This window comes from Acinonyx jubatus, chromosome D4, assembly GCF_027475565.1.
Source record: "Acinonyx jubatus isolate Ajub_Pintada_27869175 chromosome D4, VMU_Ajub_asm_v1.0, whole genome shotgun sequence".
Taxonomy (NCBI): Eukaryota; Metazoa; Chordata; class Mammalia; order Carnivora; family Felidae; genus Acinonyx; species Acinonyx jubatus.
In genome coordinates, this window is record NC_069391.1 from 13,615,616 (window position 1) to 13,639,596 (window position 23,981).

Genomic DNA, 23,981 nt, shown 5'->3' on the forward strand with positions numbered 1-23,981 from the left:
GGATTCACTGCCTTCAGAGGAACTGTCACAGGGACCCCCTCAAGACTGTTAATCTGCTCATTCTGGGCTGCATGGCCCCTGCGAATGCACCAGGGTGGGGGTGACGTAGGGGGCCCAGGTAGGCACCAGTAGTGCCCTCCGCCCACACTGTTGGAGAAATGTCTTTGGCACGGACTCTCAGCTTCGGTAGAAGGTTCAGAAACTCGTCGTTCCCCCAGTCACCCGCCCAGGCTTCAGAGAAACAAGCCGCTCATCAGCTCCTGGATGTCACATTTCCTGTTTGTGTGCCCGGAATGAGGTACAGCTCTTGGTGAAAGGCAAGGGGAGGGGGGAGCCTTCTTACTGGAATTACCATTGTCGGTGATGGGAAGAGCCTAGAAGGCTGTACCTGAATGCTTCGTTCTGTAGCTAGGGGCACTGAGGCCCGAGAGTGTAAGAACCTGTTCTACGAACTTGTCCAGGGAGCTGGAATCACAATGGTTGTAGGTTTGGGTTTGGTTTGTCCCTTGTTCGTTTGTCTGTTGAGGTGATAAAATCATAGAATGTGTGAGCTGCCAGAAATCTAAGAGGTGCCCCATCCACCTCCCTATGTTTTGCAGATGAGAGCCTGAGGAGGGGGTGGGGATGGGAGGGCACTTTCTGAAGAACAGAGCCCTGAGAAGAACTCGCTTTTTGAGTCGACATACAACAAATGCCATTGACTGCCGCCTCTCTGCCAGCGAATTAATCTCCGTCTCATGGAGAGATGTGTGTCAATCAAAGAATCACACCTAGGTGTCCAAATAGGGGTCAGTGCCCCAACGGAAGGACTGTAGGGTGCTACAAAGGAGAGTAAGAATAGAACGGGGAAGCTTTCCCTTGGGGGGTGACATTGTCATTGAAGCTTAAGGACCGGAAGGAGGGTGCATGGGTGTGAGGGGGCCGGGAAAGGTGTCCCAGGCAGAGGGGAGAGCCGGTGGCAATGTCTCGAGGCAGGAAGTGCCTTATTTTGTACATGAGAATGCCAAAGCCCAGAGATTGGAAATGAACCTAGTGTAGTGCCTCAAAGAATTTTTCTTCCTGTCCCCTCCTCACCTTTTCTTTACATTTTTTTTTTCTTTTAAGGAGAGGGGCAAGAGACTAGCACCTAACTAAACAAAGGACTTTGTGGCAGAGCTGGAATTATCAGCCCCTCCTCTGCCATTTCACGCCAAGGGAGTTTGAGAAAACCCTGTATCTGGTTATTCCCCAACTGTGTGCCTCTGAAAAAGACAGCCTTTTTGAGCTTCTGTTTCTTCATCCGTGAAATGGAGCCCATCTTCCTTCTCTGAGGATTTCACACAGACTCCCATGAAAGAGCTTTATGCTGGCCAATGTGGGAGCTAGAGCTGGGCTCCATGGGGCTGCTGGGCTCCCTTCGCCTGCCTTCCAGGGCCATCCTTGAACCCCAGGTCTGAAAGAGCCTCTCTTCTCCCTACTGTTGTACCGTTATTCTAAAACCTGCCACTCGGCATTAACTACCTTTGGCATTACTCTTCAACGTTCCACCGAGACACGCGTGAATCTTGAACAGTGAACTAGGGTGCAAAGGAAGAAGCTTGCGAGCACCTACCATGCGCCCAATATCTCAGTGACGCTTTACACGGGCGACATTGTTTAACCCCTACCATAGCCCTGCAAGGTGGGTGCCTTTCTTCCCATTGGTTGGGTAAGGACACTGCCTGAGGTCACATGGCCAGTGAGGAAGCACTCTGTGGGCAGGCAGAAGGCTCAAGAGCCAGGAAAAGTGGACCCAGGCGGTCTAGGGCGGAGGGCACCGTGGCAGGTAGACACATTGGCTGCCTTTCCAACCATTAATATCCTTGGAATATTTGGTCAACATTTATGTGGGGTGGGGGATGTTGGAGGGGGTGGATTTGCAGTGAATACAAAGGGACTCTTCTGGATTCTGAATCCTTTCTACCCAAGGACATCTTCCAGAAGCAGACGGGATAGAAATTCACTGACGAAGTCACTTTCCCAGCTGCAGTGCCTTACTGTCCTGGGGAAAACGTTGGCTGTCTCCCACTTTTCTGCAGCTTTCTTTCTCTTTCAGTTTGCATTTGAGTATCTCCAAGCCAGACAGCTTCTTGGGAAGCTCATTAGAAGATTTATTTTGGTTCCGTTTTTATTTGAAACTTATTTAAATATAGATGAGGACAACTAGTCTTAAAAAGGGGAGGCAGTTTGCCTGTCATTTATTTTGACTGAGCAGCTTGGTGTATACTTGAGTTGGCATCCTTGAACTTGGCTCCTTGTATTAAGTACATAAAGTATTGCCCCCATTTACGTAAAGGACAACAAGGCATTTTTGGGAAGCGTCAGAGAACCGCCAGATTTGTTTAATTAAATAGCTGTTTGTCCGGTTTCGGGAGTAATTTATTCTCGTTGTAGAACATTTGAAAATGCAGAGAAGTGGAAAGAATAAAGTGATCAGTCTGCCACAGTCTCGTCGCACACAATTCACCATTGTCACCATGCCGATCTAGTTCTGGCTGGTATTTTTTTTTTTATTGTGGTGAAATATACATGACATAAAATTTACCATTCTAACATTTTTTGAGTGTACCATTCAGTAGCATTAAATACACTTACATTATTGTGCAACCATCCCTGCCGTCCATCTTTGGAACATTTCCATCATCCAAAACAGACACTCTGTCCCCCGGAAGCAATAAACTGCTCATTCCCTCCGCACCCCAGCCCGTGGTATCCCCCACTCTGCTCTCCACCTCCAGGAATTTGACTACACACCTCATCTAAGTAACATCATCCAGTGTTCGTCCTTTTGTGTCTGGCTTATTTCACTTGGCACGTTTTCAAGGTTTATCACCGTTGAAGCGGGTGTCGGAATCTCGTTCCTTTTCAAGGCTAAATAATACTCCATTGTATGTATACACCATATTTTGTTTATCCGTGCATTCGTCAGTGGACTTCTGAGTTGTTTCTACCTTTTTGGCTATTGTGAATAATGCTGCCTAGACATTGGTGTACAAATCTCACTTCAAGTCTCCGTCCTCAATTCTTTTGGGTATAGAGAATTCCATGTTTAATTTTTTGAGGAACCGCCATACTTGTCCAGTAATTCTTTTTTTTTTTTTTAATTTTTTTTTCAACGTTTATTTATTTTTGGGACAGAGAGAGACAGAGCATGAATGGGAGAGGGGCAGAGAGAGAGGGAGACACAGAATCGAAAACAGGCTCCAGGCTCTGAGCCATCAGCCCAGAGCCCGACGCGGGGCTCGAACTCGTGGACCGTGAGATCGTGACCTGGCCGAAGTCGGACACTTAACCGACTGCGCCACCCAGGCGCCCCACTTGTCCAGTAATTCTGATGTATTAGATCCAGAGCTGAGATCATAGCCTTTGTGCAGTTTGATATCTGGCTTTCTCATTTAATGTTCCATTTTATTAACTATTCTTCAAAAACATTTTTTTAAGTTTGTGTAATATTCTATTGCATTGCTATCCACATTTCCCCCCTCCACTCATTGATTTCTGGACCACACCAAAAGATTTTAAATCATGATGGTCAAAGAAAGAGCCTGGTAAGCAGGCTGTGTCCACACCTGTTTGAGAAATATTCAACAAAGATAGGTTAACTGCCTTTAAGGAATTTAAAAATTTCTCGGGGCGCCCGGGTGGCGCAGTCGGTTAAGCGTCCGACTTCAGCCAGGTCACGATCTCGCGGTCCGTTGAGTTCGAGCCCCGCGTCAGGCTCTGGGCTGATGGCTCGGAGCCTGGAGCCTGTTTCCCATTCTGTGTCTCCCTCTCTCTCTGCCCCTCCCCCGTTCATGCTCTGTCTCTCTCTGTCCCAAAAATAAATAAACGTTGAAAAAAAAAATTTAAAAATTTCTCTTCGGGGATTCTTGGATGATCAGCCAATTCAGTAGTTTTAAAAGTTCTTTCTACTCCGGGTAGCCAGAGTGCCTGGGTGGCTCAGTTGGTTAAGTATCCGACTTTGGCTCAGGTCGCGATCTCACGGTCTGTGGGTTCGATCCACACGTCAGGCTCTGTGCTGACAGCTCAGAGCCTGGAGCCTGCTTCAGATTCTGTGCCTCCCTCTCTCTCTTTTCCTACCCCGCTTGTGTTCTATCAAAAAATAAATAAGCCTTAAAAAAAAATTTTTTTTAAAGTTCTTTGTAGCCAGGGTGCCTGGGTGGCTCAGTTGGTTAAACGTCCGACCTTGGCTTGGGTCATGATCTCGCAGTTCATGAGTTTGAGCCCCACGTCGGGCTCTGTGCTGACAGTGCGGAGCCTGGAGCCTGCTTCGGCTTTATCTCCCTCTCTCCCTACCCCTCCCCTGCTCACACTCTGACTCTGTCTCTCAAAAATAATAAATGTAAAAAAAAAAAAAAAAGTTCTTTGTAGCCAAAGAAACTTTACTACAAACAAAATGGTGCATAGAAGCACAGCATATAATAGCAAACAGATAAAAGGGAAGATGAACTAAAGAAGTGTGGATGGGGGCTCAGAGTTCTGCTCTCTCGGCACCCCATCTCCCCCTCTGTGGTGTCTGAGGCACTTTGGGAGATTCCCGGGTTCTCCAGAACACAATTTGAAAAACCACCAGGCTGACCCGGTGCCTTTATTTTAAAGAAGGGATGACATCTCGGGACTGGAAGGGACTTACCTGAGGTCAAGTTCATTCTTGTACTCATTCATTTTTTTTTTTTTTCCTCAACATGTAGCACCTACTGCCTGCATGTTGGAATCACTTAAGAAGCTTGTAAAAATAAGGTTCCGGGGAGTCTTCTGGACTCCAAGGCAGTAGATGTAGGGAGACACCAGGACTGGATTCCTTGCTCCGCAGTCCACAATGGGCAATGTGGGGTGCTCACATTCCAGCCCCCTGCATTGTCGCTTGCTTGTCCTTCAACCCTGAATGCTGTTCCCCACCCACTCACCCTTTGAGGCCCAGTTCAAACGGAGCCCCTTCCTCTTTCAAGCCTGGCTGCCCAGCCCCGTGCAGACGGCTTACTCCTTCCTCTGTGGCCCCAGAACAGAACACATCACTTCCATCCCTACTCGCACTGACTTCTTTCCGTCGCAGGTAACAAATAGTTCATTGCTTCCAGCACCGGCTCTCTGACCAGTATGTAAGCTTGTATGGTCTCTGCATCCCCCACAGTTCCGGGCACACACTGGCTGCTTTGTGATTATTGACTGGAATTGGATCTGGTACACACCCCGTATTTGGAGGATAAAAAAATCAGATAGCAACTCATGGAAGGTCATGTAGCCCATCAGAGCGGTGTCTGGACTGGCACCAGGTGTCCTGAGGCTCAGCACTCGGCACGGGCCAGCTGGCAAAGAGGACAGCTGTCTGGTCTGGGCAGGGAGCGTTGGCCCCGGCTGCCCTATCCCCGAGTCCGATAATAGCCCGGATTTTCTGAAATCTAGAAAGTTCTGCCTGGCTTGTGATTCAGTGTGCCTGTTTGGACGCCTGCAATTTACTTTATAAACCGTAAGCATATAGAGGTTGGGATATCACGTTAGCGCTATTTAGACTGAGCCAGTGCCCAGATGCTAAGAAAACAAGTCTAACAGGGGAAAGCCAGCTAGTCGACCCTCAAGGAGGCATAGTCTGGGCCTGGGGTCAGCCAGCATTATATCCAGAGGCAGCTGCTACAAACCCTCCTATGATCCCAATTTGTGATCCACAGCTGATGCTTTTCTAATGAGCACGCTGGACACTAAAAACTATGGTGTTTTTTTTGGGCGGGGGGAACAAGTGACTTGTTTATTACGATGAACGTTATCCAGGGGCTCACGCTGCTGATGTCAGAGTATTTATGCTAGTTAGGTATTTATGATGTGCCGATGGGCTAACGTAGTGATTATTCTCTCCCTATCCTTGCGTGAAGATGGCGTAGGGTCCCTTACCCTGTACCAGCCAGGAGCTCTGGGCTCTGCGGGATCGCTGGGCACAGAACCCTGCCTCTGGAATCCTGGCAGCCACCTTTGCCATGGGCGCCTTTGGCATCCGGAGAAGCCCATAGACTCCTTCTGAGAATGTTTGAAAATATAAGAAATAAAATGAAATAAATGGGATTATAGAAGAAACAAGTCGAGTTGAACTCTAGTTATGAAAATATTAATAGTCGGGGTTGAATTTCAGCCCAGCCCAATGGAGATCTTTTCTCATCTGCAAGATGGGGATGATTTCGGCACCTGTCTTCACAGAGGGCCGTGGGAATTGAGTGGTGGGTGTCCTGTGCTCAGAACACAGCTTGGCACGTTGTGTGCGTTCAGCACAAAGAGTGGCGTTTGTGGTTGCTACTACTGCTGTTATGAACTATTATATAAAATACAGATTCCTGCCCTTCAGGAGCTCACAGTCTGGGTTGGGAGAGTATGTCTGTGTGAACTAGTAATTAAAAGGAGACGTTAAGGTGTAGACGAAAAGCCCGATGAAGGGCTAAGAGGAGCTCAAAAGGGAGTGACGTGGCTTCTGGCTAAAAGAGTACCAGGTAGCGGCCAAGTTTTGGGGCCGGCCAGGCTTCGGTTGGTTCTGGCTCTGACCCTTAGCTGTTGGAGGTGGGCAAGCGGTACCGTCTCTCTGGGCCTCAGTTGTCCTTCTCCGTAAAATGAGGTAACAGGAGAATCTACTGTACGGGATGTTGTGAGTTCCACCTCCTCTTCTCCAATGATGGATCGGTTAAGTCACATGTCCTTTACTGCATGGACCACATCCCCCTGCTCGTCTTTCTGGCCCACCCGCCCCGGCCGGTTCAATCCCTGACTGCAACGAATCAGGCAAGTTTCCATCTCTGCCACTGTCCCCGGGCTGGTGAATGGGACCGGGTGGCTGGCTCAGTGCCAACCCCGGCAGGCTTACAGTGCTGCTTGGCACCCTGTGCCCTTACCTCCCAGCCAGTGTCCCCTCCCAGTGTCCACGGCACCTGCTGCTAACCCGGAGGGCTCTCAGGCTGCAGCCCCACTTGCTCTTATCAAGTGATCAGCTTCTTCATAGGAAAGGAAGGCCTTAGAGAACAACACTCTCAACTTCCTTCTCATTCTTTTCAAATGTAGCTGAATGCTCACCTGTCTTCGGGTCTTAAGGAGAAAATCTCCCCAGGACATTAGAGAAATGTTCTTGCCTCCATTTTACTTGCCTTTGTTCATGCATGGCCCTCACTGATGAGGACAGTGAAGGTTTCCCAGAGAAGAGGGTAGACCTAGAGAAGCTCCTGCTCTGTGTGAGATGGGCAGTGTATCAGTCAGGATGGAGCAGGTTATACTGCAGTAACAAACAGCCCCTAGATCCTAAGGGCCAAACCCATAAAGGCTGATTTCCTACTCTCATGGATATGAGCATCCTGGGCCAGCTGGTGGCTGTGCCCTTCACTCACAGACCCAGGCTGATGGAACACCTTTTTTTTTTTTTTTTTTTTTTAAAGTTTATTTATTTATTTTGAGGGAGAGAAAGAAAGCATGAGCAGGGGAGGGGGCAGAGAGAGAGGGAGAGAGAGAGTCCCTAGCAGGCCTTGCATTGTCAACGCAGAGCCTGCCACGGGGCTCGATCCTATGAACCATGAGACTGTGACCTGAGTCAACATCAGGAGTCAATGCTTAACCAACTGAGCCCCCCAGACGCCCCGATGGAACACCTTCTTGTATGTACTCCAGAGCACAGAGAAAAAAGAGCCCTAGGAGGTCTTGGCAATTGAATAGCCCGCTCTTATTATACTGGTCAGACTAGTCACTAGTCCCTGACCCCAAGGGCCCCAGGAAATGAAATCCTACGGTGAAGGGGGAGAGCTGGACATATTTGGTGGAACGGCATTAATGACTACCTCAGTGGGATATTCCCTTCTGTGCCTGAGGTTAGCAGCCTGGGTCGTGCAGACAGAGCCTTGTGAGTGCAAGGAAACCACACCCAGAGCAAAAACCCCAAAGCCACTTCTCAGCCGGCTGCAAAACTGACAACATCTCGGGGGAACAAAAGCAGAAGCTCAGAGAAGAAGCTGTGGCCACGAAGAGGGCAGGTGATGCCTCCCTGAGAGCTCTGGGCCTTAAATTCGTGGGGAAGGCAAAGGCAACAGGGTCGGATTGGGGAATTGAGGCCACATTTGTCGTAACAGACCCATGCGATGCTTCTTAAGTGGAGCTCGTAGTTAGGTGGTTTTGCTCCATTCCTGAGCTCTTTTTACGTTTATGCTTCGGTGAGGATGTTTTTTCTAAATCGGATGCCTCGCTAGCTTCAGGCCATCCGGTGCTCACCTCTTCCCAGCACCGTCTCTGTGCTCACATCAGCAAGCCCACCATGGCCTCCCCGGATCGTTCAAGAACAGTGGAGCCGGGGAAAGGGAAGGACAGTGATGTGGCCATTCCTGGCAGAGGTTTCTGGGGTTTTCTTGGCCACAGATAAGGAAACTTGGGAAGAAGACGGTTGACTGCAGCCTCCAGCCCCTCCCTCAGCCCTTCGATTTCCTGTGCTGTGGTTACAAGGCATCTCATCCTGGAGAGATGCCAGACACCTGGGTACCAGCTTTGGTCGCCTTACTTCATTGCCAGGTGGCCCTGGATCAGTCATTTATCACCCTTGGGGCCTCAGTTTCCTCATCTAGAAAATGCAGCTCGGGGTGCCTGGGTGGCTCAGCCGGTTAAGCCTCGGACTTCAGCTCAGGTCATGATCTCACGGTTTGTGGGTCCGAGCCTCACGTCGGGCTCTGTGCTGACGGATCCGAGCCTGGAGCCTGCTGGGGATTCTATGTCTCCCTCTCTCTCTGCCCGTCCCCGGCTTGCACTCTGTCTCCCTCTGTCTCTCAAAAATAAATACATGTCAAAAAGAAAAGAGAAAAATGAAGCAGCCCAGAAGACTTGGGGGGCATGCTTGAGAGTAGAGTGACCCTGGTCAGTAAGGATGTTCCTGCAGCCACATGGGAAGGGTGGCCTGTGAGATTGTTTTTTCTGATTCCACTGGAAATCCATGCAGCTCAGAGTAAGGGAGTGACTGAATGTTGGGGGGCTCCTGTGTCTTTTCTGTCTCAGGACATTCCCCTCAGTTGAAGAATGGCTTTCGTGGCATGACGCTTGGTTTCTGGGCTCAGCCTTGCACTGGCGCTCCATGAGGGAGAGGCCATATTGGTTAATCCTTGTAGACTTAGTGGGCCGAACAGTGCCTGGCACGCGGTAGGTGCCAATGTTGGCACGAAATAAATGCTTATTTAATGAACGAATAAGCAAGCGAATACACAATTCCCTTCCACTTTGACTGAATCAGTGACTTTCAGACTCCCTACGGGGAAGAAGGAGGTTGGAGACGGCCTTGGCTCCACCCAAAACCAGCTTCCAGGACAGTCACCTTGGCCAAGTCACCTGCCTCCTCCTCTGCTGGTGGAAAAGAGCAGCGCTTACCCTGCTTTGCGGGCTGGGGAGGCTCCAGCAGGTGGGAAGATTTGAAAATGCCCCACGCAAAGGAAGGGCTGGTGGTTTTTAGGACACGGGATCGTGGTACACTCTTTGGGGACACAGAGCAGGTGATGCCAAAGCCTGTGAGGGGGAGGTTTCTGGAATAATTATTATTAGGAGTGGAGTAGCTGCCATTTACTGGGCACCTATTCCAACGTCAGGGCCTATGCCTGGCGCTTTATGTGCGCCATCCCGTTCACCGTGGTCGAAGAGAAAGGCAATGTTACTCTCATTTTACAGAGGAGAGAGACCAAGTCTCAGAAGGCTCGCATGATTTGCGCAAGGTCACCCATTTAGTCAATGCCGGGCCTGTCTCACTCCAATGCAGGCTTTCACCTCTGTGCCACACTGCCTCCTACCACTATGACGAGGCTGAGACAGACCTTGTGTCTTAGACATCAGTGATGATAACACGAGCTCCCTCTTCCTAAGTACCTGCAAGGGACCAGGAGCTTTATACACATCGTTGCTCATCCTTTCAACAACCCAAGGAGCAAGGAATCGTCCCTGTTTTACAGATGAGGAAGCTGAGGCTCATAGAGTGTGAAGTGATTTATCCAGGGCCAAAATAGCAAAAAAAAAAAAAAAAAAAAGTCAACAGGGCTGGGATTGGAGTCCAGACCTGTCTCATTCCAAGAACAGGAGAAGAAAAAGCCACCTCAACTAAAAGTTGTTTTGTTTCATTTTTTAGCTTATGGCTAGAGTTCCTGGAACCGCACCTTTTGAGATTCATTCTTGGAAGTTTCAAGCCAATTTATTACAAGAGACCTAAGAAAACCTAATGTTGGGGCGGGGGCGGGGGGTGGAATAAGGCAAAACAACCTCACGATTTTCCAGTAAATTCTTAGCCTCTGAATACCTCCTGGCCTGCACAGAGGAAGGAGGGAGAGTCGAGGTGATCCCAGCCAAGGCACTGAGCAGGACAGGTTGAGGGCAGGGGTGGAGCAGAGGGGCACCTGGAGGGACTCTGAGCAGCTGCAGGAAAGACTCTGGGTGCCGGAGAGGGGGATCCTAAGGGACCAGCAGGTGGTAAACACAAGCCCCGGATCCTAGCTGGAAAGGATCTTGAAAGGACATCATTGAACTCTCTTTATTCTATTGAACAGGCATTACATCATAGTGACCCTATGATTTATCCTCTGGACTGGCACACTTTTGAAAGTGTGAGGGGACCCTAAAACATCAACCTGTTAACTGCTCCCCGACGGATATAAACCAGAACCGTCCTAGGGAAAGCAGTGTGAATGGTCACCCTGATTTTGCAGGGCCTTTCTTGCCCACACCAGGCAAAGGCAAAGGCTGCAGAAAGGCAAAGCACAGGTAGTGGAAATAGGAGGACGGTAAAAACAGAATAAAGCAACAGGAGAGGGACGCTGTTGTGGTCAGGAGCCCTGACTTCGGCTGGTGGACGTGTGTGAGGGCCAGCCTGGGTAGTCTGATGGCAGTAGCTGACATCTACAGATGGCATCTGGGCGTTTGTGGACACACATGTCCCTCTCAGCAGACTCGGACTTGAAAAGTGGAGGCAGTGGGTCTCATTCATTCTGTGCGGTGTGTGTCCCCGTCCCAACGCGGTGCCTGGCTCCGAATAAGTGCCCCCCAAATGTCTATTGATGGAATAAATGCTGGTGGCATGGCCAGGGGAGATGGGGTGTGTGGAGGAAAGGGTCGGCAGCCCTGTCTCTGAGGACCTGTCAGGTTCAGCGGGGAAGATGCGGCTGCACGGACAGGCAGAGCTTATTGGCTGCGTGATCTTGTCCAGGTTCCTCAACCTCTGAGCCTCGGCTCCCTGGCCGAGATGGAGAGGATGGTCGCTGACCACAGAAAGGGTCCAGTGAAATGGTGTATGTAAATGAATGGTGGCCTTTATTGCTGTGATAACGTTCTGGGAAGCAGGGATCACTTCCACACTGAAAAGATGTGCCTTAGAATCAGGGAAGCGTAGAGATGGGGCAGAGTTCCCGCCACTAGAAGCCTCCAAGCAGGGGCTGCCTGGCGTGGATGCCGTAAATGGGTGGCCACCTTTGGGAGGTAGGCTGGGCTAGCTGGACACAGCGGGGCTGGGACTCAAGCCGGCCCCCTGAGAGACAGGCTCTGCCCTGGGAGGGAGAACAGGACCCAGGCAGAGACAGGCCTGCAAACATTCCCTTCTCTGCCTGTGAAATGCTTCCTTGCTGGTTCCAGGGCCTCCTGTGGTGGCCGAGGGAGGAGAAGGCCCCGTGGAACTTGCCTCTCAGCGGTTCTGATGCTCTGATCGCAGCCAGATAAAGCCTTGGATTAGGCACACCTGTTGGCTCTGGCCTCCTACCCAGAGGGCCCCTCCTCCACCCACAGGCTGGGGCCTCCCCTTCTGTGTCCCCTTCTGTCTGAAAGCATCAGCCACCCCTGTGCAGAGGCCTGCAGCCAGGGTCCGTGGCAGGCCTTGAGGGGTGCCGAGACCCCGCAGAGCTGGGGTGCAATGCAGAGTAAGAGACACTAGCCCAAGCTTTTCGTCTGCCAGGAGGCGGAGGGCGGGGGGAGGTGGGAGCTGGCGTGGGAACCAACCGTGCACACTCCAGGAGAGCTGCCTGGAGTCGGAGGCAGAGCCGGGAACAGAACCTCCCTGCCTGGCACTCCCTGGGAGCCTCGGAGAGCAACAGCTTTGCCCACGCACATGTTTGTGGCCATCTCCTCTCTAGGCAGTGGGGGGGGGGGGGGGGGCTGAGGGCGGCGCTCAGAGACGGTCAGATGGGAGCGTGGCGCCGAGCTGAGAATCCAGATGGGCTCCCCAGACTCAGCTCGCAGCCCTCACGCTGCTCTCGTGAGGGTCTCGTACTGGGTCTCGTCTGGCTTTCGTGATTCCTTTTTTTTTTTTTTTTTAAAGTTTATTTATTTACTTAGAGAGGGAGGGAGAGGGACAGAGAGAAAGAGGGAGAAAGAGAATCCCAAGCAGACTCTGCACCGTCAGCGCTGAGCCTGACGCGGGGCTCGAACTCACGAACTCATGAGATCATGACCTGAGCTGAAATCAAGAGTCAGACGCTCAACCGACTGAGCCACCCAGGCGCCCCCATGATTCCTTTTGTTCCTGGCTCCACCTCCTACCTCCTTGCGGTAACCCCCCCCCACCCCTGGCTTCAGGGCAGTGCCTGTTAGGGACGCCCCTCTCTGTCTTCTGTGCTTCCTCTGCCTCAGCACCCAGCGGACCTGCCCGCTCTTGCCTGTGTACTGACAACTCCCAAATCAGACTCCTCTCAGCCTCGCTGCTGAGCTGGTTCCAGCAGGTTCTTCAAACCCAATGCGTCTAGAACGGGGCTCACCGGTTCCCCCCACTCCCAACCTTACACACCATTCTTTAGTAGGAACATCGTTTCACTCTGCCATTTACCCAGAACTTGCAGAGTTTGCAATGTCAGCCAGCACCCGGATCACCGGACTCCTCGTGCAGACACTCATGCTGGGCCCGCACTGCCCACCCCAGGGTCCACGCCTGGAGGGGCAGGAATGACACCCACGTCTGCCTCGCTCTCTTCACCCTACTGCTCACTGCGATTACTGCTCTCATCACTGCCTTCCATTTTTGGAATAGTTAACATGTATTGAACACACAGGTGCCAAGCGCGTGGACCAGGCATGCGTCGTAGCCTACAGGGCCGCATTGAACATGGGCTGATGTCATAGGCACTTTCACTTTGGGCCAAAACATACGGAAGTATCTGCGCATGGACTTGACATTCTGGGAGGAGAAGAACAATATTTAAAAGATAAATAAGGAGCCTATGAAAAGAAAGTCATTTTAAATCCGGGAGTTGCTCACCGACAAGGCTGACACTTAAGAGAAGTTGAGGGAGAATTTACTTCATGTAATCCAAGCTCTCAAGGTGCCCTTTCCTTCATTTATCTTAGACAGCTGGTGCTTTCTTATCTTCTAGCAACTTCCATTGTCTAGGTCTCCGATCTCACCAGGACATGGGCCAGCAGGCTCCCCGTGGGTCTCCCTGGCTGGAGATTTTCCTTCTCCCACCCACCCTCGCCCTGCAGCCCAAGTAACTCTGCAGAGCAAATCAGTAACTCTCTTGCCTAATGTCATTCAAGGGTTCCCCAGAACCCTCAGGATGAAATGCAGATTCCTCGGTGTGGTGAGGCTCCGACTCCTGGTGATAAGACTCTGTGTGGCCCTCCAGCTCCTTTCTCCCCACCCACCCACTCCGTCCTCCACCCTTAGCCACTCCGGATTGGAGCTTGTCAGTTTCCCGACTGCCCGTGTCCCCCAAAACTTATCACCAGCCCACGCATCCTGTCTCCTTTGCTTTTGCACAAACGGAAGCACCTCTGCCTGTCCTAGGGGCACCCCTCGATCCTCCCCCCACAGGGATGCTCTTCCACACTTGTCCTGCCCCCTTTCTGAATCTTCAAACCCTCTCTCTCCTCGGCTCTGTCCCAGGAAGGTTTTCCATCCTCAGCCGGCCCCACCAGCTGGCACCCTCTCTCCTACCCTTCCCGGGCAGGCTGCTGGAGAGAGGTCCTTCCACTTACTATTTCACTCCCTCACCTGTGGTTCATTTCATGGTGCCTGGCTACAGATGGAGAAATGGAGGCACAGAGAAGTTAAGCCAGTCGCCCAGGATTGCACAGCATAGGGGGCAGAGCTAGGACTCAAAGCCAGGCAGCCTGCCTCCAGAGTCTGTACTTGTACAACCACCACTCTCTACAGCCCCTCACCCACCCCACGAGGTGAGGGAGGATGATTATCCTTGACATGGAGGGAGAAACCAGCCAACTGGCTCTGTCGCTTACAAGCAAGAATGTCTTTTTTTTTTTTTTTCAACGTTTATTTATTTTTGGGGGGACAGAGAGAGACAGAGCATGAACGGGGGAGGGGCAGAGAGAGAGGGAGACACAGAATCGGAAACAGGCTCCAGGCTCTGAGCCATCAGCCCAGAGCCTGACGCAGGGCTCGACCTCACGGACCGCGAGATCGTGACCTGGCTGAAGTTGGACGCTTAACCAACTGCGCCACCCAGGCGCCCCCAAGAATGTCTTTTGTGAAAAATTTGGGATGAATCAAACGCTGACAACCTGCAGCCTTTTTGTTCTTTGTCAAGAATACCTCGTCCTCGCGGGCAGGATCTTGACCTTCATTGTTTTTCCCAACCGGAAGTGGTCTTGGATGCAAAGCCAGGGATTCCCACACCTGGGCTTACAGCCGCCTTGGCCACAACTCTGAGGCCCTGCCATCCTGCCTTGAGGTGTGGCCAATGGGCAGGTACTGAATGCTGGCCGCTAACTGATAGATTCATGGGCTGCCGGGACTGGAAGGAGCCCTAGCGACCATCAGATGATGAGATTAGCCAGCCCAGCCGGCCTGGTGGTGAGCCCTTACCCATGCAGCCTCTGGCCTCCTCTGATTAGCACGTCCGAGGCTCATTTGCTAGGTTCTCTGCCTCTCGATTAAGGAATGACCGCAAGTGTGTGCCCCTTTGTTTTGAGGGTCTGAGCATGACTGTGTCAGGGAAGGAGGAAAACCATGTTGGATCCTTAGAAGTTAAACGTTCTGCCTTCTAGGTTTGCACACTGTGTCAAGCTGTGGTTAACCAGCCTGGAGACTCTAACTCCACCAGCCTGCTGAGGGTTCCCCCCTGGAGGCAGCTTAGGGGAGAAAGCACAGCTCCTCGGACTCGCCCGCTGTGGACCTTGAGCAAATCACTGAGACTCCCAGAGCCTCCTTCTGCTCCCCGACCGCTTTGTGGGTGACCCCGAGGATCACCGAGAGAGGCTGATTTTGCAAATCGTGAAGTGCGAGCCCCTTCTGACCTGTGGGAGGCGTTTGCTTGTGAAAAGGACCGGCTTATCTTAGCGTCTAGGCTCTGCTATCTTTCCCTTTCGCACTGACAATCGCTCCAGATTTCTAGATCGCGTAATGCAGCAAATCCTCCCTGGACCCGTAGGGAGGTGCTCGGTGATGCTTGGTATTTGTGGTGGGGAACCCAAAAGAAGGAAAAAGTAGGGCCTGTGGCCCTCAAGCCAGGGTCAGGGGAAGACAGAATAAGGCAGATAAGGCAGTTTTCAGCAGAAAGTTTTCTGTTGGTTTCTGTTCTTAGCATTCACACAGAAAAGGCGCATTTGTGATGAATTTTCACCAAGTGGACACCCCTGTGTATCCACTACCCGACTTAAGCAGCAGCATGACCGGCCCCACAGGAGCTTCTCTGGGCCCCTTCCGAATCTCAGCATCACAGACGGATTTGCCTGTTCTCGAGCTTTACATAAAGGGACTCATCCAAGACTTCTTTCTCTGCACATGATGGGTGTGAGACCCATCCCGTGGCTGCTAACAGCTACAGCTGGCTCATTCTTATTGCTGTGCCTGGAATCCCACTCTAGGGCCTTACCGATCTGCTCCGATGATCGTCTTTGGGTTGTTTCCAGTTTTTGCTCTGCCGTGAACTTCCCGGTCTGCGTCTCTTGGTGGGCTTATGCACATTTGCCGTGGTGTCCAGACCAACAGTGCAGTGATGGGTTGCCAGGTGCGCTTTTGTTCAGCTTTACTAGATTTAAGCATGTTGTTGGAACTTCAGGTGCTGAACGCTGTGGTCAAACAACTCAGGCCCCCCGGAGGAGGGGCTGTGAGATTTTGTTAACAGCAAGCTGCAAGTGGCTAGATGAGGCATCGCTTGGTGGGGCTCCTGGACTTTGGCCCCCTCTCCTAAGTCTGGGGTTGCCAGACTATCCTCGCTGGAGGTGAGGGGTGTGGGGCCCCTCGGGAGGGCTGGGGTTGGGGCGGGGGGCTCTTTGTGCTTCCTTTCCCTGCTTCGGCCAAAGCAGTTTGTACGCTCCATCTTGCACGGTGGGGTTCTGAGAATGACTTCCTGTGGGTTTTTTTCTTTTTCTTTTTTTTTTTTTAATAAAAGTTTCTAGCTGTTTTGACGTTTGAGAAATCCACTGTTCTAAGGTCCTTTCCAGCTGGAAAATTCTATTTTAGGAGCAGGAGGTGGGTGTGGGAAGGGTTAAGCATTATTCAGCCAAAGCGCAGGGTTGGGCCTCCCTTTTAAAGTTCTTATAGCTCGGTTTTCGATGCGGGAGATCTCATAACATTCTATAAAAATAGCGTTCAAACAAAACAACTTCCGAGGTTCAAAAGATGTGGAGGAGAGGCTCAACCTTGAGGAACGTTCAGGTGGCATTTCGACTAGAGTCTTGAGGACTCTCTCCTTCACCCACCCCACCCACCCCTGCATTTTTTTTTTTTTTTTTTTTTTTTTTTTTTTTAGACCTCTCATTGGCTGTTCCTTATAGTAGTTACTTGGGGTTGTTTGGATTCAGAACAGTTCCCATTTCTGCCAAGGAGTGGGTGACGTGGGCGGCCTGTGTGTCCCTCTGAAGGGTGGTGGCCTTGCCTCCTCCAACGCCAGGCCTAGTTTGGGCCTGTAGTTTCGCTCGGGGAGGGAGGCCGGGCCGTTTGTGGGCCCAGAGAGAGATGTCTCTGCCTTGGCATGTACCTCGGAGTCAACAGGCCTGATAAACAGCCCACTTCCCAGGGCCAGCGAGGAACAAAGCCCCTGGCTGCTACGGGATCTGTCTCCCCACCCCCCCCTTCCTGAAACAGCTGTTTATTCTTTTGACAGGAGTTGGAACACAGCACCTTCCCCTTCCTCCCGGCCCTGCCTCCTTCTGCAGAGCGGAGCTCAATAGAACTTTGTTGTTCTGCCTTTTACTCTGCGGGGAGAGAAGCAGACGATGAGGTATGTCGAGATGCTGGAATGATTTACTTCTGCCTTGTCGGGGTCCATGGGGGAGTTGCGAGCAGGGTCTGGCAGGGCGGAACCTCGCTCTCCCCTGCCCCTCTTGCTGGTGCCCTCAGTAGTTCTGGAAGAAGACAAAGTCCTTCTCTCCCCCGTCTAGAAGCAGGAGCTGGTGGGATGCTGGCTCAGAGGTTTCACTGTAAGTTCTGCTTTATTTTGCTCCCCCCCCTGGCAGGACCTCACGGGGCTGTGGCTGGCTGGTGTGGCCACGGCCTGGGGTTTTCTCTACAGGATTCAGAGTGACAATGCGGAGGCAGGAGGGCTCTGGGCTGACGTTGAGGCAGAGCCCCCTCAGGGCAGTGCAGACACTTCGTTTACCTTATTTCTCTTGGAAAAAAACCCTTGCACAGTAACTCCGGAGCCAGGCAGTAAGGAAAAGCTGGCTGGATACAGGCTTCAGATTTCCTGGAGGGGATTCAAGAAAAGTCACCACAAGATGGACTTCAGAGAACAGGTTGTTCCGTTTGTGATGGCTGGAGCGACAATTAGCTGTGTATTTAGTCTGAGACCTGACTCTTTGTTTCCTCCGTCTGTGTTTACTCTGACCCTCATAATGGAAAACATCACTGGAAGCAGCTTTCTACATATCTATTTTTTTTCCCCACAAATTGCACCATGTTTCTTCCAATGGGGAGCTCTTCCGTGTGATGCCCACCATTTTAGCAGGGGGTGCGGAGAAAGTGGCACTCCCCTCCGGAACCCCCCCAGCACCACCCCCTTCCAAGAGCTGGGCCTGCGAGGCCAAGGGTCTGCTTTTCAAAGTCAGCACCGCCCCTCCCCCCGGTTCTTCTGGGTGAACGCAGTAACCTCAGTCTGTGTTAAACCTCAGTCTCCGCCACCAAAAGCCACGACTCTGGACTCTGGCCGTGACGAGGGATGAACAAGGGGGGCGGGGGGCGAGGAAGGCCCCAGCCTACACACAGCAGGCGCCTGCCGAGGCTCAAGCTGGTCCGGGGAAGCTAGCCCCTCAGCGAGTCTAGCCTGTGAGTGGCCAGCTTGGGGTCAGTTGTGACCCAAGCAACTCTCACGTGATAATCAAGAAAGGCAAAATGAGAGGATGTGCCAGAGAGGCCCAGGTGATTAGTCCACGGGTGAGCCTTCATGCTTATTGAGAAAAGAGTGTTCACAAGGGTGGGCACTGAAGCCCAGCTCCCGGGACCAGAATCCCATCTCCACCGAGTTGTGCTGTGTGACATTGGGCACGTTAATCTTTCTGAGCCTCTATTTCCTTATCTTTTTTTAAAATTTGTTTTTAATGTTTCTTTATTTTCGAGAGAGACAGACAGAGTCTGAGCAGGGGAGGGGCACAGAGAGAGGGAGGCACAGAATCCGAAGCAGGCTCCAGGCTCCGAGCTGTCAGCAACAGAGCCTGACATGGGGCTCGAACTCACGGACCATGAGATCATGACCTGAGCTGAAGTTGGACGCGTAACCAACTGAGCCACCCAGGCGCCCCTCTGTTTTCCTATCTTTAAAACGGGGATGACACTAGAGTAACTTCACAGGGTAACCGTGGGGCTTAGCGGAGAGACTACTGGGAAAACATTTGGCCCGGGGCCTGGCCTAGTTCCTCCGGGGGGCGTCCAAGGGCCTGAAGTTTATTCCGTTTTCAGAGCCATCTTCAAGAGACAGAAGGCAGAGTTGCACCCACAGTATTAGGCATGGAAGTGAATACTAGGATATGAGAAGAGATACCACAGCAAATAACAAAAACTGACAAATACTTCAAACAGGAAAAGACCCAGGAAAACGACATCATAATAAAACGACGTGAAAACACCATAAAAACCATTAGTAGTGCTTAGCTGTCTAATGCACCTGTCATCGGTTGGCTGCATAGTCTTGGATGGCCTCTTTGTGTTAGGATGATTCTGCAGTATCATTTTCAATAGAGACCAAAGGGAGACGAATCCGTCTGGCCTCTGGCCTGGTGAATCGACCTTCCTTCTTATCACTGAGACTTTAGAAATGTCTCTTCCAGCTTCACAACTTAGTGTTGGTGGTGACGCATCTGTAAATCTTTCGGCTGTTTCTCACCCAGAGAACCCAGCTCTTTGATCCTAGATGGGGCAGGGGTAGGGTGCGAGGTGGCCCCTCAGCTGGGCACAGAGCAGCATGGGGTTCAAGCCCTTCCTCTTGGGACCCAAGGGGGGCGCTCCTGGGTGCCCAACAGGGCGCCTGTGGGGCAGGTTGTTACTGGGACCCAGGTGGGCGGGCAGGTAGTGGGTTCAGTCCCCCGGCCCCACCTGCAGCCCCAGGACAGGCCCCAAGGCTGGAATGATCCCCTCAGACAGCGGCAGCACTCTTTGCCTCTAGGAAGCCTTCCTGACCCACCCCCCACCCGCAACAGAAGGTCAGGCCCAGGCTCGCAAGGGGGCAGGATGCCCAGGCTTCATCAGCTTCTGAGTAAGTCAGCCTCGGCGCTCAGCGCGTGCGGGTTGGTTCTCCCGCCATGCTGTCATCGCGTCAAGGAATCCACACGGGCCACGGCACCAGGAGCTCCCGGTGGGTCTCAGTGAACCGCCTTCGTAAGCCGAGACTTCCAGCTCTCTGCTTGATTTCTCTTGTACGTCCCGGGTCCATCGACGGAAAGCCTGTCGTGGGAAGTTAAGTCCACAGAACTGGTTTCACAGACGGGGAGACCGAGGCCAGAGAAACTCGTGATCCTGGGTTACAAAGCCGGCTTTGTGGAGGGGCTGGGGCTGACCCGTAGGTCCGCTACACCTATGAACCTCCCCTTCCTCGCCTGCCCGCCTGCCTCGAGCACCAGGCAGGGGGGCAGACGCGATGAGCAGCCGGGTCCCAGGCTGCAGACAGTGGGGAGGGAGCGCTGAGGACAGTCACAGTTCGCGGTGGGGGGTGGGCTCACCCTTGACTCTTCTGGGGGACCCAGACTCCCTCAGGTACAGCACGGCTCTGCTCTAGAGCACGCATTTTAGAAACTCTCCCATTAGAAAGCATCAGTGTCCTGACGGCTGCCAGGTGTGGAGCATTTGCTGACCACCAGGCACCATGTGCTTCGTATACACGATCTCCTTCAGTCCTTTCTAGAACCCCGGAGGAGGGTGTTTCAAGCTCCATTTTGTATATGTAACTAGGGGCTCAGACTACTCACCCAAGGCAGACATCCAGGACCGCTGACTCCAGAGTCTCAGTGCTGGTCTAGTTTCCTCCCGGGTCTGAGCGTCCCCGAGGGGGGTGTGGAGAACTCCAGTTCCGTCCAAGGTCATGAACACCCAGTTGGTGCCTGTGCCCCTCCCCTGTCCCCTTACCTGAGTTGTGTTCTTGTGCAACACTTGTCACTACCTGACCTGGATCCTTTTGAGTCTCTTGACTTCAGTGCAATATTCCAGAAGCTACTAGGCTCGCAGAAGCAGCTTCGTAGGGAGGAGGGCTTGGGTTCCCTGGGCCGGCGGAGGAATCGGAGGCAGACAGGAGGATTTGTTAACCTGTGGGAAGGTTTGCTTTCCTCCAGCACTGCTTTCTCCCTGCCCAATTCCCGTTCTCCCGAAATAATGGCTTTTCCAGAGCTTCTGAGTGCTCTGTTATTCAGCTGAGACGTTTACCTTTTCCCCTGACACAAGATGGAGAAAACATGGTTCACCAGAATTCCTTTCAGAGAGGAATTCAGTTTGGAAGGAATACCTTGACTTAGCCCAGTTGGGGTGTAATTCTGAGATTCTCTGAAGGGTGCGTGTGTGTGTGGTTGTTGTTGGGGTGGGGGGCACAGGATGGGGTGGGTACGGAAGAATTAATTTATGGGTCACACTTCATGTGGGAGCCGTTGTAAGGGTCGCTGTCTAGGATTGGCCCTGGGGCAGCCCGTGCCTGGGGTAGGACAGACTTAGGGAAAAATCACAAGTGTGACAAGAAGGCCTGGGAGGTGGGGGGGGGGGGTGGATTCTGGCAGAACTGGCTAAATCTTGGGAAAGGAGGCACCCAGGTGACCTAGACCTACACTCTCCCGTGTGAGACGCGGTGTCAGTTTTCAGCAGGTCCCAGTTCGGTGCTCTACCCCTTACACGAAGGAATGTAGAAGCCATCCCACATTTCCTGCTTGGTGGGTCAGATAGCCAACCACCAATTTTCAGAATTATACAGTTTTGAAAATTCTGAGACAGAAACATAAGAGAAGGACTTTTAGACCGTGCTGACTGCCAAATGCCTCACTTGTGTCCAGAGAGAGAAATGAAAATGTTTTAAAAGCTCTGTTGGCCACCCTGCCAACCCTTCCTTCCCTGGGGACTTGGATTCCAGATCCCAGGAAGCATGGATACACCCATTTCTAGTGGCTTGCTAAAACACGCAGTATTGGGTGGGGGGTGGGGGGGTGGCGCCTGGGTGACTCAGTCGGTTGAGCATCCGACTCTTGGTTTCGGCTCAGGTCATGATCTCACAGGTTCGTGAGTTCGAGCCCTGCATCACGCTCTGTGCTGACAGCGTGGAGCCAGCTTGGGATGCTCCCTCTTTCTCTCTCTCTGCCCCTCCCCCGCTCGTTCTCTCTGTCTCTCTCAGAATAAAGAAAGTTAACAAACAACAACAAAAAGAGACCCGGTATTGGCTCACCCACCTGGCCTCCAGGCGTAAGTCTCCAGCAAAACATAAGCAGGTTCAAGCGATCTCCAGAAAGATATGGGCTTCGAGAGTTGCCTCTGATGCTAGTTTCTGGAATTAAAAAGTTATGCGCATACTGGGAGAGGGGGTTGGGAGGTGTGTCTGATTTGGGCGCTGCCCAGCGTGTCATTGTTCTCCACGCCGGGAGTTGGGGTGTTCCTCGGTTTAGCATTCAGTGTTTCTCCACCGGGAAGCAGTTGGCGTTGGATCCTCAGCAGGTGGCATTGATAAAGCTCGGGATGCAACGTTGTCACCTCCTCCGCACACACAGGTATTGTAGCAGGACTGTAACAGGGCCCTGGGCTCGATCGGAGAAACTCCGGGTGCCTCCCGCTTCCCAGGAGCTCTTAATCAGGCTGTGGCACCGAACAGATGGATAAACCGTTACAGTCCCCGATCTGCATTTATTTGCACCTCGTTGTTTACCACGTTCTCACTCCTTTTCCTCATATACGTTTTGAGCTCTTACCGAGTACCAGGCACCGTGCTGTCCCATTGGAGCCTCCCAACAGCCCATGTTACGGACACCGGTAACCAGAACTAGCATTTTGGGGCGCATGTATATAGTGTGAGGCGCAATGTGAAGCATTTTGTGGACGTTACCTCTTGCGATCATCACCACTTCCGTCCCCATTTTAGAGATGAAGGAACCAATTCAGTTAGAGATCCACAATCTCTTTTCTGAAACTCTGGGGCCAGGTATGTTGGGATTCAGAATTTTGGGGGGCGCAGATAATATATCGTGTATTATGGAACGCCCATAATTGTGTATTATGCTGCACGACGTAATGAAATCCATCAATATTTCTGCAAAGAAACATGTAAACAGCATCACCAAGTGGGATAAAGATTATAAATAGCCTCATATCAGTTAGGATCTTGGTGCCAAATAAATTATAAAAAGGCCTTTGGTCCTCGGAGCTTTCTGGAGCTGTGGATGAGGACCCGAGGACCTGCCCCACGTTCAAGGTCTTCCAGCTCTGTGTGTATGAGGGCTGGCACCCAAATCCACCCTTCTCTGGGAGTGAAGACATCTCATCATTATGACGGGTGGGCACAGTCCCAATCTAGATCTGTTTGCTCCCAAGTGTGGGACTTGCCTTGCACTTCTTGTCCTTTTGCCTTCTGTCTTCATCCCTTGGGAAGCTTTAGTCACCTCCCCAGCAAGGTCTTCCCTCACCGCCCAAATTAAAGTACTTTGCAACCTGTCATTCCCCACCTGGCACCCAGCCCCTCTCCAACCATGACTTCATGCAGCAATCAAGACATATTTAAGTACCCACTGTGCACTGATTGATTGATTGATTGACTGATTGATTGTGGGTGTGGTGGGGAAAAGCCGGATGGGGCTGAGAATGGGAGAGCCTAGACTTTAAGGGACCAGGGCTGTCTTCCCCTCCGAGGATGGGGCCTGTGGTCAGTATGTCAACGGCAGCAGAGCCAGGGAAAGGATGGTTTCCCATAATCTGGGTCAGGAGGCAGCGAGGGTCCATGGGAATGGTTTCTAGCTACACCCTCGCCCACCCACATCCATGGCGGACCGGGATCAGTTGCAATACCTTCCCTCTCAGCGCCAGAGTGACCTAAGCCCCCTTCCCACCCGGGCGGCCCTGCCAACTCATTGAATTACTACTTTGCCATTGAGTTAGCTAATGGCACTCCTTCGCACTAGCTAAATATTTATGAGCTTTTCCTCTCTGAAGGTGGCAGCCTTTCTTAGAAAACCATGCCTCACTTTGTGTTTATTTAATCTGCTTTTTCCTTTCTCCTTTTTTTTTTTTTTGTCTCCCCAGGAGAAAATAATGAATGTCAAAGGAAAAGTGATTCTGTCAATGCTGGTTGTCTCGACTGTAATTGTTGTGTTTTGGGAATATATCAACAGGTAATTGTGGAGTGTGACACCCACCTTGGACTTGAGTCTCCTCTTGTCAGCCACGTGACCAGGTTGAAATTAAAACTGAGATTAACAATGAAGAAGAGATTCCACCCTTCCTGTATCCCTGAGCCCTGGACTATATTTAAAATCATTAGATCGACAAGTACCTTCTGGCTAATTAATCCCCTTCCTTCCTGTCACATTCCTAATGTCTTGACTTTTGTACCTTTGCTGTTCTGGGTGGGTTATGTGCAGAAACAGCGAGGCCATCCTAA

At 51.8% G+C, this 23,981-nt stretch overlaps 1 protein-coding gene across 3 annotated transcripts in view; it reads left to right on the plus strand.

The window, feature by feature from the left end:
• GGTA1 (glycoprotein alpha-galactosyltransferase 1 (inactive)) overlaps positions 1–23,981 on the plus strand; it is a 57,467-nt gene that overhangs the window by 12,831 nt on the left and 20,655 nt on the right. For 2 of the 3 annotated variants that reach the window (XM_027035005.2, XM_015084793.3), the window contains exons 2-3: positions 17,040–17,156; positions 23,624–23,712. In XM_027035005.2, coding sequence (XP_026890806.1) covers positions 23,633–23,712 — 80 coding nt within the window. In that variant the 5' untranslated portion in view covers positions 17,040–17,156; positions 23,624–23,632. The other variant, XM_015084794.3, reaches the window with a different exon arrangement.